The sequence below is a fragment of the Mya arenaria genome, chromosome 12 (genome assembly GCF_026914265.1).
Source record: "Mya arenaria isolate MELC-2E11 chromosome 12, ASM2691426v1".
Lineage (NCBI taxonomy): Eukaryota > Metazoa > Mollusca > Bivalvia > Myida > Myidae > Mya > Mya arenaria.
The window spans coordinates 26926918-26944714 of record NC_069133.1 but is presented as its reverse complement, the minus strand read 5'-3'; the positions used below and the strand labels follow the sequence as shown (position 1 = coordinate 26944714).

Sequence of the window (17797 nt, the reverse complement as noted above, 5' to 3'; positions counted from 1 at the left end):
CTGTCAAGGTGCCAAGTATGTTCGTTAACTGTGCTTATGATAGCTAACAAGATGGTCTGTCAATGTGCCAAGTCTTTTCGTCAACTGTGCCTATGATAGCTATGTAGACGGTCTGTCAAAGTGCCTAGTCTGTTCGTCAACTGTGCATATGATAGCTATGTAGATGGTGTGTCATTATGCCAATTTTATTCGTCAACTGTGCTTATGATAGCTATGTAGATGGTCTGTCATGGTGCCTAGTCTGTTCGTCAACTGTGCTCATTATAGATATGTAGATAGTCTTTAAGGTGTCAAGTCTATTCGTCATATGTGCTTTTGAAAGCTATGTATATGGTACGTCAAGGTGCCTATTCTATTCGTCACATGTGCTTATGATAGCTATGTAGATGGTCTTTTAATGTGCCAAGTCTATTCGTCATATGTGCTTATTAAAGCGACAGTCCGCAAAAGTAACCGTATTTCAAAAGTTTTTAATAAGTTCCACATTGTTTCAGACCGACTGAACCGCAATTATTTTTTAAAAAATCGCTTTAATAACTTAGATTTAACAAATTGAAAATTGCCGAAAGTTGCTATTTTTAGACGGCAAAAGAGAAAGTAGGTCTACGGTTTATCCGACTACTCTTGGGGGCGATACTTTTTCCCGGTCCCGGTCTCCTCCGGTCTCTGTTTTATAGTAGCTATCGGGCGTGATCAAAAAGGTGTTAATGACCGCGGGGGGTAATAGGATTACAAAAGATTACAGTTGATTAAAACATTAGATATTTGATGATAATTATGTCACTATTTATTTCAAATTTTATATCAATAAAACATAAAATAAATTTAGGCAAAGATAAAAACATGAAATATGCACATGTACTGAAATTAATGTCATGAATAACAAACACATTGAGTGTGTGTTTTTTCATATTAAATTCAGTTATAAGTATACTATTGATAATAGTAATACAAAAAATAACAATGCTTGACTACATGTAAATCAGATATGAGTCGGATATGCAAACATGGAATTTTTCAATTGTAATCATTTATGCTTAAAAAAATTTATGTCGGGGGGGGTAAACATAAAAGGAAGAACAATAACATAACATAACATAATTTAAAAGGTGTAATTCTAAGTTACTTCATACTCTAGCCGTCCTCAATCTTTTTTGCAAAAAACATGAGCATTTGTACTGCATCGCATCTTTCTCTACACCTTTAACACGAATTGCATAAATAGTGTATACCTATAACAAATTGCATAAATTAAGACATAATGTTTATATATTTTATACCATTTTGTTACATATAAAAACAAATAAGATTGTCAAAATCGTGTTATAAACATCAGCAACACAATCCGTTGCCTGGGGCCATAAGTTATGAACCGGGAATTATGAGACCGGATGAGACCGGATTTTACGAGGAGAGACCGGGAAATAGTATCGCCCTGCGCATGCGCAAGAACTTTGGAATCCCACTGTTTTTTCTATTTATAAAACCGTTAACTCTCGGGGGCCGATAGTTAAGAAGAGATATTGAAAATGACACGAAAAACTCATTTCTAGGTCGATTTGAACCAAAAATTTTTTGGATTCGTCAGTCAGGAATGCTTATCAACACATAGATGATTTTTTTTTTTTTCATGGCTAATTTGCCCGATTTGCGGACTGTCGCTTTAAAGCTAAGTAGATGGTCTGTCAAGATGCCAAGTCTGTTCGTCAACTTTTCTTATGATAGCTAAGTAGATGGTCTGTCGAGGTGCCAAGTCTGGTCGTTAATTTTGCTTATAATAGCTATGTGTATGGTTTGCCAAGGAGCCTAGTCTGTTCGTCAACTGTGCTTATGAAAGCTAAGTAGATGGTCTCTCAAGGTGCCAAGTCACAAGCGGTCGGTTGTAGACGGTCTGTGTCTCAAAAGGGTGATATGTGTGTTATTATTTAAAAACCAGAAGGTGATGACTTATAAGTACAGGGTGGGTAGTCGATCTGCACCGGCGTTTCTATTAACGGAGAAATAGTAAAAAACTTCTCCTTTTACATCGATGACGGCTTATTATTTACAGTTTGATTGGTACGGCGCAAGTCCACTACCCGCCCTGATGTATGAACAAACGTTCGTTTTAAGTAGGCAAGAAATAAAGGTGTGTAGTAAAGTATATTTATTTAAGTGTTTGAGATATTTAAATTCTTAACTCAGCAATGTGATTTATCTTTTCTATATAGCATTTAGAAGTTCCCGAGATGCGAATGCTGAGAACAAAAGTGAATGTGATTGTCTAATTATACATTAACGTAATAGAATGTAAGATATATTTACAATTAAAAATCAGCTAGAAAAAAACAGTATACATAAAATAAGTAAATGAATATAATAACCTTTTGCGGTTGATTTATCTTCCTCGAAAAACCATTGAAGCCATACAAGCCATACTCTAATTTTCATCTTCATCCTATGCTATTAACACACTCTAATTATTCTATATGCGCATTTAAATTCATACCCATTCAACATGTTTTTTAGTAAAGTTTGATGGGGTATATGGACTTCCGTGTGAAACCTTCCACAATATTCAAACTTGCTGTTAAACAACAAAAGGAAAAAGGCTTGCTGCACCATACTCTTCATAAAAATATTTTGTATACGCAATGCACGTTTATGGTAAACAAGGAAGATATTCTTTGTTTGTAAACAAATGTTTTGTTGATCTGTTTACGGAACTTAACTGCTCGAGCCTAGCATACACTCCGTGACTAAGGATAGACACACAGACGGACATACAGACGTTCGGACGGACGGACATATATAAATACACAAAAAATATTTTATAGTACGCCAACGTACAAATCATGTCAATATTTGAAGTACATGCAATTAATTCTAAAGTAAAGCAACAAAAAGACACAATAAAGTTTGAGCATTAAATGGGCACTATAGGTTGATAAACAATTCTAATGCATTTTTATGTTTAACGCATTTGACTTTAATGTTCAAGGCAAAAAGGCATATGACTCGAGTACAAAATTAGCCTTTATAAATGAGGATTTCATTTGATGCATACGTGGCCAAAAATTCTCAGTAAAAAGGCGCCAAAATATCGCTTACATAATATTTTTATCAGTTTTTATCTTATTTTGTTTTTAGTTTTATCATTAAAGTCAAATGAATCAAACATAATAATGCATAACAATTAAATCCATCAAACCTATATTGTTCGCCTTTGATAGCTAATTATAATACAGACAAGCAACAATGAAACAGGATGTTTAAAGTATAATTATTGTCAAATAAAATCCGACTCAACAATGTTACAGGATTTTTTAGTATGGATTAATAAAGGTTATATAGACTTCCAAATAAATGATAACGTATATAATGTTTGTAATTATTTGTTGTTAACTGACAGGGCACGCCTCTTTCAAACAACATGTTTTCGCCTCTACCGCTGAAATTTGTACTCGTAAGAAACTGAAGCAATATGAAGAAGAAGAAGAAGAAAATGAAGAAGAAAGTTTATTTAATACAGAAATATACAACACAATACATTTTTGAAATAGGCCGATACGACCCTTAATCAAATAAATGTAATACAATGGCTTATATATACATGTATGGCGGAACAGATTTATAAATAGGTTTACTTATATCACAATGTTAACAAATATATCTCTATATAATTCAATATAATTTTCTAAATATATCAATTATGAATTTATTTCTCCGCTGAACGGTATAACTTACGCTTGTACATACATATTCGATTAAGAATACATGACCCATGATCACGTTTATATGATAAATATGTTCGTGAGTAAAATTATCTTTGGCGAACAAATAAATGATTAAACAAATAAACATATCATAAGACAACAACTTTAAACATGGAAGCAACTAAGGTTTCTCATTAATTGGCCTGGATTTGGGTATGTGTTTTTTTTTTATTTCAAAAGCATTAAAGATAAATACAGCTAATTTCTTCACAACATTTGCATATTTACAATTTAACAAATGAACAGTTTTGAACATGCTTGGTCTTTCTTTATAGTATCTCTTGATAAATCTCGTATATCATTATACAATATACATTCAAATAACAAATGGTATTCATCTTCTAACTTATTACCTGTAGCGCATAACCGTTCTTCTCTTGGTACGTTCCTCCATCCTCCAGTCTTAAAACCGAGTCGGTATGAGGAAGTGCTATTCTATACTTCTTAAATATGCACTCTTACTCCCAAATAAGATTTACCACAATTAATACAAATGTTTTAATATACAAAAAAAAAGGATGAAAAAATGTCGAAAACAAGGGTTCTTATGAAGGATACCGAGTTTGATTTGAAAGAAATGTGGAGAAAACACGGTATTTCTACCTTGTGAGATAATGGTTGATCACAGTAAATATTTAAGGCACTCACCAATCATTTAATATTTTTTTACGTTTTCAGCTATTTAATACAAGGTTAAAATCTTGTTATCAGTAATTAATATTTTTCATAACTGCATTATTTAGTAAGTAGTTAAAGGTTTATCACTCAAAATTTATTTTGTTATACATGTGTATGTATTGATTTTGAATAAGAGTGTCACTTTAATGTTGACTTGGTTTAGATATGATTGCATTTTTCAAAATTTGAAAATATTTAATAAAAAATGCTCTAGTTGAGTTTTCTAATCTGCTGTACCATTTTTGAATTAAAACTGGATGCTTAAATACGACAATGAATATAGATTTGTTACTTCACATCCATAAAATAAAATAGGCCTAACTAATTTATCAAATAAATCTAAAACAAGTTCTGTGAATATGTTAACAAAGCTTTGAAGATATATCTTCATTCTAAAAAATGCTTTATTTGCCAGTCCTTACAATGTTTTCAGACATTCAATAAAGGAGCCTCCATACGTAAATACAATCCCCAAACAACCATATTATTGTACATGTTCAATTTATGAATCACCATAATGAAAATGAATATTTAGCGCTAATCTACCGCCTTTTCTGAAAACAACAATTTAGTATTTTCTATATTAACAGAAAGCTTCCATCTACTACAGTAAGCTCCTACACTGGGCTTTGCAAAAATTACAATGTCATCTGCATACATCAATAAAAAGAGTTTAACAGTATCGAGATCAATGCCTTTGGCTACATTCAGAAACAACTCGTCTTCTAGGACATGAAGATACATATAAAATGTAAAAGGCTTAAACATTCCCCTTGCCGGACACCGAGAAAACTTTCAAACATTTCACCAGTCTCCCCATATGAAGTTTAACTTTTCTTAACACTGATACTAGTATATATGCCTTTTATTACACTAAACAATTTCCTCTTAGGCATAATTTATATAATTTAAACCATATATTTGGCATTACCAGATAGTCAATCAAATAAACAAAACAGCTGTTCATTCATATTTAGTAGTTCCCATTTTGGAACGAAAACCAGTTTGAGCGTCTACATATAAAATTATGTAACTAGTTTCAGCCCACATTACCAAACGTTCATTTATACATCTTGTAAACAATTTCCCTTATACACTTAACAATGTAATTCCGCTAACATCTGATAGACTACCCTTTTTATGCATGGGCACTAAATATCCATTACTCCATAATTCAGCAAAATGACCTAATTTTAAAAGTTTGTTGAACAATAATGATAAAACCGGTGAAAATGTGTCCTTTCCATAATACAAGAACTAGTTTATTTCTTTATCTAGGCCTGCACTACGACCAAGATTTAAATCTTTAATATTTCTACTGATATCTTCGACAGTAATAGGTACATCTAATTCATAAAACATAATCTTCCTTTTTGGTATCTAAAATTGCTTCATTTAAATATATTACATCTTCATCCGGCTGGAAAAATATATCATTCGGATTGTTAATCACTTTAAAAAAAATCGTAAATGAATTCAAAGAACTAATTTGAGGTGAGTTAACACCAATGGATTCTTTAAATAATCGCCAATACAACTTCACATTCTTAAATCGCGCATGTAACAACGTATTTGTTCTACTTTTTGCCTTTTCATAATTAAAAATGCTTCTGTCTCGCACTATTTGTAACCTATTTATTTCATTATTATCTTTCCTTAATAATTTTAGCTAATAGTAAAAATCCTGTCTTTTTATCCCGCACAACATCATCAAAAATTCCTGATATAAGTTGTCATTGAAATATGTTTAGTGTTAAAATGTACTTAACAGCATTTAAGATTGTGTTGATTTTGTTGCTGTTGTTTTCTCTAGATCATCACCCAAGGGCTGGCCTTTTATCAATGACGGCCACGGTGGTGGTGTTGTCCTCGTGAAATGATTCAAACAGTGAAAGATTACTCCTATAAGTAGATAGGAGCAATACCACCTGCATTGTTTAATGATAAGTTATCAGGCCGAAATATATGTTGATCTGTGCTCCTTGACTAACAAACGAGTGATGTCATCAGCATGCAACACTCTTATTGTTTTTGGTGATTCGTACAAAGTATTAAAAGTCAGTCTGCAAAAAAACTTATTTTCCATTTTAAAACAGTATAGTATTCTAAGCAGAACCGCATTGTAGCAACACCGGCGTTCATCATTTCAACTTGACTGTGAACGGCCAATATATTGGAGATTCAACCAATAAGTTCGGCACGTTAAACATCGATCATTATGGATTATGAAAAAAAGGAATGTTTTGAAAACTACTGCCATCCCACTTGTTCAAATCCTTTAAGTATAGGTTATTGTTTATTCGGAGGTAATTATGAAAAGTGATCAATCAAGTCTGGCGCAGGCAGACGAACAATTAATTTCCATATAGGCCTTCAAATTAATGATTATACATATAATGGTTGAAATGGAACATATAAAACACCCGTCTTTTTTGCCTTTTTTTAATTGCAAAATGTAAGCAGCGACAATCCATACAATTATCGTTTATTTCAGACCGACCCAATTGTCTTGCTTTGCTTTGCAAAGTATCCTGTCAGCATCCTCGAAATACATTTATCATTTTTAGCCATTAATTACGGCAGATAATCAATCGTCTCTTTTATGTTTCAGACAAGTAATGTAACGATAAATTAAATGTCCCCTATGTATATCCATTGATTTAGTCATGTTATTTATCTAAGCTTTGACCACCAAACATCTTCAGAAAATGTAACTAGCATTTGGTATTCAAGGATCCATTCTGCGAAAGTTACTTGCCTGACTCCATCAAGAAATATTATCAAAATTATTTGAAAAGATTAGCAGAACAAAAGATAGGGTTTGCATTTTTAGATCAACGAATGGCGTTTCCATTGAAACAAGAATACTAGTTATATTACACTAGTGGTCTGATATTTCAAAGCAATACATTTAAAAATAACTTTATGTTTCGATTGAAATGCCTTAAAGAGCCGTTATACGTACTAACTATATGTACTTCCATACTTGTTAATAAACAGTTTGACTTGTATATTCAATACCTGTATATTAGAACTGTATTTGTCTAGACCTAAGCAGACATTTACCTGCATTAGTCATTCCCTTATATAATGAAAAACTTCAGTTGTTTAGTATATTACGTTTTTTATGGTATTTATTGCATTTGTTACGACGATATTTCTCAAAAAATCTCATTTGTGCGACTTGAATAATGACATGAGCACCATATATCCTATAGCCCGCTGTGACAACTTAACTCCTACATTTTATATAATAACGAAATATAAGCTGAGGCTGTTTACAAACTGACAAATCAATAAGCTGACTTAATTTTGTTTTCAATTTGAGCTTGCTAACTAAGTCTTGTTTTAGGAAAATAATAATGTGTCTTGAGATTTTTATAATCGGGTTGAAACATATTATTTATCAAATACTATTGTTATCCTTAATTCAGTCTTAAAAGGAGAGAGGCCTTAGTCGATTCGATATATAGAGTTTTTCTTGCCTTTGTAAAGCTTCTTTTCGTCTGGTTTAGGCATTTCTAAGAACTCTAAGATAAAATGTCTTGTATTCCAACCCATCAATGTTGATTTGCACATCGCAGATTGATTGCCTGGTATTTTGTTTGTGTACAACCTCAGATAACACGTGTTAGCGCTGCATGTTCTATTAAATATGTAAAAAAATCAGCATCAAATGCGTTGTACTTTCCAGCCGAGACGAAGTAATTATTTAGCATTATAAACATAAAAAAGCTATAATTTCGGGTTGTTTTTCTTTGATTTTTATGCCTTTTGTTGAGTCATATTCAGAATTGTTCGTAGTTTTATGTCATTTAAAGCATTCCAAAATGAATACCTGTCATGATGTCTGTCAGTGAACAAGTGTAACATTTATTATATTTTTTGTGTACAACCATTGCGAGGTACTACAGAAATAAATAACAACTTTAATTTCGTCTGTTGATGTGATAGATGTATGCACAAGATTGTAAATTTCGCTTTTGAATATAAAATATATACAAGACGAATGTTGATGCAAGACATCAAAGACGCGACTGAAAAGGTTCAAGTGTGAATATGCATATATATTGTTTCATAATTCGAATGAAGGTAAACATAAGTTTAAACATTTTAAAAAGAGAAAGAACTAAGCAGGGGTTAAATGCAATTGAAATTCCCCGGTAAAACCAATTAAATCAAGAGAGTGCTGTGCTTCAATGTTCAAGATTAAGTTTAACCTGTATCTCACCAGTCATTTCGCATTAAAAGTTTGCGAGACGAGGTGGAATGTGGAAAATTCATACACAAAAGGTCGATATGAGATGCGAAGTCTGTTAGTATTCTGAGCAATGCGATAAACGCTACACTTGAACCCTGTGTTTCTTAAACCAACGAAAGGTAGGCGCGCAAATATGAAATAACATTCCGAAAAAACACGGACATAGCCGAACTATGACGGTTTAATCAACTTTCTAGATCGTAGTTACTCGGTCGTCTCCGGCATGCGTAAATTATTTAGACTGGTACCTTGCATTATCACCGATAAAATTATTGGTGTCGGGTCGATTCGGCCGAGATATCATTTCGGCCTGATCCTTTTCGGCCTACTTTTATTCATTAATGTTTGTTTTAAATCGTGTGAATTACGCTTTGAACTTTCATTTTATATCAGTAAAATTTAATTTGTGTTAATTTCGTTATTGCGACTTATATTTGTTAGTAAAATCGTGTGAATTAAGCTTTGTACTTCCATTTTATATCGCTTAAATTTAAAATAGTCAATTAATGTCGTGTTAAGGCACTTATATTTGTTATCAAATGCATAATTTAAACTATTATTCACAATATGCCCGTAAATTCTCACATGCTTATTTACTACCACAGCGTGTATATAAATCGTTTTCACAGAAAGTAAATTTCTAAAATAACGAACTCGTATGACCGGCGACCAGTCAATACAAAGTTTATTGCACAATGGATGGAAACAGTCTTACACTGTAAATAAACAGTTTTTTTACTTCACGATCGCGACGCGATGTCAAAGTGTTCCGTGCCGAAATTTTCAATATTCCTTTACATTATATAGAATGGCGTATTGTTATTTTATATTGTTAATACTATCAGGTAGTAAAATAAATTTGCTCCTGCCCACAAGCTTCAAGAACAACCCTGGTGTATACCAAGAAATGTTGTCACTATATGGGCCATTTTAAAAACAAAATAATGTTTAAGTCAACAACGTGATTAATGACATCGATGTTAAATTTTAAACGTGAAATGTATGTTGATGTGCCCACAATTTCAGCTGAAATATTTGTTTCAAATATTGTTAGAAATGCAATATGTCACAGGTGTATCCATCCAACTTCAAGAGCAAAAATAATTTGAAAAATTGCAACGTTTATGTCAAAAAACTTTGTAAACTTTAAAGATGCACTATTACTCCCAAATACGATTTACATCAATTAATACAATTGTTTTGATATGACGAAAACAATGGTTCTATGAAGGATACCGAGTTTATTTTGAAAGAAAGGTGCAGAGAACATGGCATTTCTACCTTACGAGACTATAGCATATTACAGTAAATCTTTTAGCATTCGCAAATCATTTATTATTTTTGCGTTTTCAGCTATTAAATACACTGTTATAATCTTGTTATCAGTAATTAATATTTTCCATAAATGCATTATTTAGTAAGTAGTTAATGGTGTATCACTCAAAATTCATGTTTGTTATACATATGTATGTATTGATTTTAAATAAGAGTGTCACATGAACAAAGTTTTGAACACTCGGCCCAATATTACATACTGCCACAAGGCGCCGGCCATCCAATTACATAATACGCATGAGTAAGTAAATTACACAGTCATGGATACTACAGGGACAAATATTAGCAAACATCGTACGCTGGCAAGTGCAGTGCACTCTCACGACACACAAAAACTATTTTATTGAGTTTTATTTGATTTCTACAGATAGGAACCTCGCCCTTGTTTTACATATATCGTTGCCCATGTATACATATATGTGACTTAGCTACGTTTTCTTTCAAAAATAACCACACACACATTTTAAAGTCATAAATTGTATTTGCATATAAGCCCAAGGAAACAAATGAGTTGCAATGTATTCCGAATGACACAGAAGGTGGTGATTACAAGAGTGAGCTCTGCTTTTAATGATGCTTCCCCTGTATTGCAGCTCCAGCCATGAAGGCAGACGTTCTGCTACCCTCTACACGGGCATGGTCCTTCACAAGCCACTATTCGCCCCCTACAATTGGATAAACGCCATAAGATATTCAGCTACTATGTAGACAAACCGTTTTCAACACTTAAATTTTATTTAGACTTAATTAATAATTTTAATAATTTCGAAATCAGTACACAGTGACAAAAGTTTATCATTCTCTAACCGTTTAAAGCCATAACATTAACCTCTTAGCTCGAGTGGCCACCAGGTTCTCCCAGTTTATTGAATTTTAAAACCTGTTTTTACCCATGATGTGATTATCTCGTTACCAAGGTCAAAAAAGACATCGTAATTAAATTCCATTCATTATTTTTTACAGTACAACATACTGCTGTTTCGTTATCGTTCGATAAACGCAATTTAGACACATAACTATGTTCCATGATTTAATTGCGCAAATTGAATTCACCGCTTCCATTTCATTTACTCAAAACGTTACTATTTTTAGCAATCATAATAAAACACTATATCTTTAAACAAAATCATGAAACAGATAGCAAGTAAAGACAGCAAACAAAAATGTTTCACATGGCTGCATTTAGTGTCGATTTAGAAGTTTGCGACCACTTTTTATATTAATAATGTTATAAGACACGTTTCTGAGTTTATTTCAATGCATTAAAACCTCAACCTTGGTTCCTATAGTATGCTTAAAAATATCTGTTTCCACTATCCAGACCGACCCTTTTTTCCTCCCGACTCTAAAGTTTTTTTGCGTTTTGATCGCTATGTAATTTTCTAAATACACGAATTCATTTCAGTGAACTTGTAAGAATTTGACATTTTATAAAAAAAACGTTTTACAATAGTGATAAACCCTGATATAGGTCTGCTTAGAACAGAATTCCGGTTTTAAAAACAACAACATAGAAAACAAACTTATCCCTACCTACCTACCTTTTGTGGGAGATGGTTGTGGAAACAAACGAAACATGTTTTAGCATTATCAATACAATCAGCAGAAGAAACAACAGTCCTACTTACTAAATGTTTGTGTGTGCGTGCGTGTGCAAGCGTACGTGCGTGCGTGTGTGTGCCAAGTGGTTGGGGATCTTGTCTTTGACATGTTAACTGATTACGCATGCACGTAAAAATCGACATGTTAACTGATTACGCATGCACGTAAAAACCGATTATCTGTGATATGAAGGCAATAAATTGTAAAACATGTGAAATAGGGATCTTACTCGCATTCGGCCTGGCATCCGTTATCAAATGTCTCGTTATCGGTCGTACAGACGGGATCGTAGATCTCTGGGCAGTTGCAGCTCCCGGGGTCTGGCAGGTACTTTGGGCATGGACACCTCCCCCAGCACTCGAAACTCTGTTTGCTGGAACAAAATATAAAAATTCAAAGCATACATGTACAAACGTCTCTAATCTACATATGTTTTAAATGACACAACTTTCAAGCATAATAGTTTTTAAACTCTGTATACTGGTTTATTTCGTTTAGTTTATCATTTTCATTGATCTGTGTACTATTAAACAGGATCGGGCTACAGGACTTGTACCGCTAGTTTCCATTGTATTATTGAGACCCTTCTACCACTCAACAAGATTATAGTATGGTTTTGGCTCCTGGACTTGTACCGGTAGTTTCCATTGTAATATTGTCACCCTTCTACCACTCAACAAGATTATAGTATGGTTTTGGCTCCTGGACTTGTACCGGTAGTTTCCATTGTTATATTGTCACCCTTCTACCACTCAACAGATTAGACTATGGTTTTGGCTCCTGGACTTGTACCGGTAGTTTCCATTGTAATATTGTCACCCTTCTACCACTCAACAGATTAGAGTATGGTTTTGGCTCCTGGACTTGTACCGGTAGTTTCCATTGTAATATTGTCACCCTCCTACCACTCAACAGATTAGACTATGGTTTTGGCTTCTGGACTTGTACCGGTTGTTTCCATTGTATTATTGTCACCCTTCTACCAAACAACAGATAAGAGTACGGTTATGGCTACTGCACTTGTACCGGTAGTTTCCATTGTAATATTGTCACCCTCCTACCACTCAACAGATTGGAGTACGGTTTTGGCTCCTGGACTTGTACCGGTAGTTTCCATTGTAATATTGTCACCCTTCTACCACTCAACAAGATTATAGTATGGTTTTGGCTCCTGGACTTGTACCGGTAGTTTCCATTGTTATATTGTCACCCTTCTACCACTCAACAGATTAGACTATGGTTTTGGCTCCTGGACTTGTACCGGTAGTTTCCATTGTAATATTGTCACCCTTCTACCACTCAACAGATTAGACTATGGTTTTGGCTCCTGGACTTGTACCGGTAGTTTCCATTGTAATATTGTCACCCTCCTACCACTCAACAGATTAGACTATGGTTTTGGCTTCTGGACTTGTACCGGTTGTTTCCATTGTATTATTGTCACCCTTCTACCACACAACAGATAAGAGTACGGTTATGGCTACTGCACTTGTACCGGTAGTTTCCATTGTAATATTGTCACCCTTCTACCACTCAACAGATTAGAGTACGGTTTTGGCATCTGGACTTGTACCGGTAGTTTCCATTGTAATATTGTCACCCTTCTACCACTCAACAGATTAGAGTATGGTTTTGGCTTCTGGACTTGTACCGGTAGTTTCCATTGTAATATTGTCACCCTTCTACCACTCAACAGATTAGAGTATGGTTTTGGCTTCTGGACTTGTACCGGTAGTTTCCATTGTAATATTGTCACCCTTCTACCACTCAACAGATTAGAGTATGGTTTTGGCTTCTGGACTTGTACCGGTAGTTTCCATTGTAATATTGTCACCCTTCTACCACTCAACAGATTAGAGTATGGTTTTGGCTTCTGGACTTGTACCGGTTGTTTCCATTGTATAATTGAGACCCTTCTACCACTCAACAGATTATAGTATGGTTTTGGCTACTGGGCATGTTCCGGTAGCTTTCATTGTATAATTGGGCCCTTCTACCACTCAACAGATTAGAGTATGGTTTTGGCTTCTGGACTTGTACCGGTAGTTTCCATTGTAATATTGTCACCCTTCTACCACTCAACAGATTAGAGTATGGTTTTGGCTTCTAGACTTGTACCGGTAGTTTCCATTGTAATATTGTCACCCTCCTACCACTCAACAGATTAGACTATGGTTTTGGCTTCTGGACTTGTACCGGTAGTTTCCATTGTAATATTGTCACCCTCCTACCACTCAACAGATTGGAGTACGGTTTTGGCTCCTGGACTTGTACCGGTAGTTTCCATTGTAATATTGTCACCCTTCTACCACTCAACAGATTAGAGTATGGTTTTGGCTTCTGGACTTGTACCGGTAGTTTCCATTGTAATATTGTCACTCTTCTACCACTCAACAGATTAGAGTATGGTTTTGGCTACTGGGCATGTTCCGGTAGTTTCCATTGTAATATTGTCACCCTTCTACCACTCAACAGATTAGAGTATGGTTTTGGCTTCTGGACTTGTACCGGTAGTTTCCATTGTAATATTGTCACCCTTCTACCACTCAACAGATTAGAGTATGGTTTTGGCTTCTGGACTTGTACCGGTTGTTTCCATTGTATAATTGAGACCCTTCTACCACTCAACAGATTATAGTATGGTTTTGGCTACTGGGCATGTTCCGGTAGCTTTCATTGTATAATTGGGCCCTTCTACCACTCAACAGATTAGAGTATGGTTTTGGCTTCTGGACTTGTACCGGTAGTTTCCATTGTAATATTGTCACCCTTCTACCACTCAACAGATTAGAGTATGGTTTTGGCTTCTGGACTTGTACCGGTAGTTTCCATTGTAATATTGTCACCCTTCTACCACTCAACAGATTAGAGTATGGTTTTGGCTACTGGGCATGTTCCGGTAGTTTCCATTGTAATATTGTCACCCTTCTACCACTCAACAGATTAGACTATGGTTTTGGCTTCTGGACTTGTACCGGTAGTTTCCATTGTAATATTGTCACCCTTCTACCACTCAACAGATTAGAGTATGGTTTTGGCTTCTGGACTTGTACCGGTAGTTTCCATTGTAATATTGTCACCCTCCTACCACTCAACAGATTAGAGTATGGTTTTGGCTTCTGGACTTGTACCGGTAGTTTCCATTGTAATATTGTCACCCTTCTACCACTCAACAGATTAGAGTATGGTTTTGGCTTCTGGACTTGTACCGGTAGTTTCCATTGTAATATTGTCACCCTTCTACCACTCAACAGATTATAGTATGGGTTTGGCTACTGGGCATGTTCCGGTAGTTTTAATTGTATTATCACGCAAAGAACATAGTCAAATCAGTGTTTTATTATCAACTGTTGTAAATCGTGTATACATCAGTTTAATTCGATGACAGTGGATCACTTAAGTTGCAAATATATATATATATATATATATATATATATATATATATATATATATATATATATATATATATATATATATATATACCTATACCTGGATTAAGTAGCCACCTGTATTCAGCAGCCAATTTGACATTTTGCCCAAGGTGTCCACTTAATACAGGTTTAACTAAATATGAAATATTTCAGACTTACTCGCATCTGAGGAAGCACAAGTTCCTGTATGTGACTTTGCCAGAGGCGCATACGGGATCATATATAAGGTTGCAGTACTGCTCACAGGAGGGACCACGGCCTCGATATCCATGTTCTGGCGCTACGTCATAACGGTAAGGATCTCGAACGTAGCTACCCCCCTCTCTCTGGGCAACAACTGCTCGAGGAAAACGTTTATCGAGAAATCTAAAGAGGCATTGATTATCTTATTCAAAACATGTCTATACTGACCCTCCTTGTTCTTCCAATCATGCACAACTTTTAACAGCGAAAATTGCATGAACGTTTAGATCATTTAATCGGACAATATAAGCATTGTGTTATCATATAGCGAAATTGCATAATTACTTATATAGATCAAAATAGTAAATGCTCTTCAACTCACCTGTCGTAATAACAAAACAAAAAAGAAATCCAGTTCTCATTTTGCAGATTTAATATCGCCAATTTCAACGTCTTAGAGATGACCGCCTAACAGGACTTTGTAACTGCGGTTCAACTGCCCTAGCTTTGTAATACAAACTTATTTATATTTAACGGCCGCGACGGTATGCAAATATATTACTAAAAAACGAACATGTTTTTTTTTTTCAGCTCAGCTTCTTAACCGTCACAATAATATTAAATGCCGTATAAATTTTAGAAAAAAACAAACTTTATTTGCCGGGCTAATTGTTGTGCATGTCACATTGCGTTGCTTTCACCATTCTTTGGTTTTATGACAGGCCATTTGTTGTCAAAATGCAGTGTAGACAAAACCTGGGAACAGCTGTTAATAAATAAGATGTGCAGGATGAATTGCGCAGTTCGTATAGCTTATTATTCATTTATTGAATATGCACTTTTAGTTACTCCTAAATAATATGTAACACAATAAATTGTTTTAATTTACCGAAAAGGATGAATAAATATAAAAAACAATGGGTCATATAAAGGAATTGTGTTCACTTTGAAAGAAAAGCTCAGACAACATAACCATAAACATCCTAATACCTGCTGGTGGGTAATTCCCTCTGAAGCTGACAGATACGATGACTTTGATGCGTTCAGTTTAAATTTTAGTTAAATGATGGTTATACATGTATTTCAATTGCAGATCAAATTATAGCACGTTTTCCATATACATACTTTATCGTAAGGCTTCCCGGAAATAAGTTTACGCGTAAGGAATCTTTTCTTTTTGTTACTGCTGACAATATTTTTTTTTAAATTCAGATGCATTTGTAAAATGACATGTTTAACATATTAACATCAACCTAAGTCCTTTGGAAGTCCAGAAAAGTTCTTTGTTTCCAGTGTTGGTGTGTGGGTTCTTTTGCCCAAAACTTGCTTTATTCTTCTCAAAGTCTTCATTCGGGTTCAAAAATGAAATAACGAAAAAGACTAACTGAAGTACACAACGGGAGGTGTTGTTTTAGTCAACAATAAAATGTTACAATAATGCTACAAGATAATCTTACTAATAATTAATAATATGAGTTTGGTTAGTGGTCACCAAGCCAGACAAGTGGGTTTTCTCCGGGAACTCCGGTTTCCCCCACAACACAAGACTTAGTATAAGCTATTCATAGCTTCCTTCAAAATCGTTGTAAAATATATCATGTTTAAAGTAAGATAATCTTATATAACGGCTGTTTGGAATTAAACTGTTTGACTTGCTGGCTAACATTCATTCTGTAAATTGTATTTGTTTCTAAGCGACGCTGTTGGTGAAAATTAAAAAAATATATGTGACGGTCTTTCTTCTCATATTGCTTTTTTATATAATGTCTTGGTTGTGCTTATGATTCTTTGGATATCTTCATTGTGATGTTCATTTGATTGTGATTAATGTTGCGTCAGCAATTCTTTTAAAATTTTGAACGGCAATATGTTTTCTGCGACTAATGTATTGAGCGAGAGAGAAGATAGACGTTGTATTATTTGTTCTGTTTGATACAGTTCAGGTCTCAGATTCACGCTAATTAGAAAATGGCCAAAATGTTAAGTTGAAGCAAAATTAAGCAGTCAGCACCTGAGCAAAAACATAAACAGGTCACATTGGTTTTTGTTCTTATTTAAAAAACAACAACAACAAAAAAATTCAGATACCAAGTATCCAATATTAAATAATATTTCCATTATTGAGAAGTGTAAAGTCTTCGCATTTATTGGTTGATTAAAATGTTAATAATTGGTACAGAATATCAAATATCTTCAACACAAACAAAATATACGTTCACAGCCTTTCCAACTTTTAACCATCGCCGTCAATAAACTACTGACAATGAAAATTGTGATTCAGACCATAGATGGCAGTAACGGTCATAGATGGATGAAAACTGTTTTGATATACTTATACACAAAAACATTATCATTATGCAACAGGAGTAATTTATAATACCCACTTTTTATTATAAAAATATCAAAACAATGCTTGCAAACTAAGTATGTACCTTAAAATAAATGGTGTGTTGTGTCATTCATTGTTTATCAGTGGAGGTGCACCCTGTGTTTCCGAAGCATCTATCTTCAAGCCTGTATGTAGAGCTGGCGTTATGTGATGTGGAGCGGCT

General features: G+C 34.3%; 1 protein-coding gene across 1 annotated transcript; it reads right to left on the bottom strand.

The window, feature by feature from the left end:
• Positions 1 to 10364: 10364 nt before the first annotated feature.
• On the bottom strand, positions 10365 to 15787 carry LOC128211810 (serine protease inhibitor dipetalogastin-like). The gene is made up of 4 exons (XM_052916884.1): positions 15628 to 15787; positions 15222 to 15399; positions 11861 to 12004; positions 10365 to 10694 (listed from the first exon to the last, which is right to left on the bottom strand). Exons 1-4 carry the CDS (start codon positions 15665 to 15667, stop codon positions 10649 to 10651), a joined length of 408 nt encoding a protein of 135 aa, XP_052772844.1. The 5' UTR covers positions 15668 to 15787; the 3' UTR covers positions 10365 to 10648.
• Positions 15788 to 17797: the final 2010 nt, after the last annotated feature.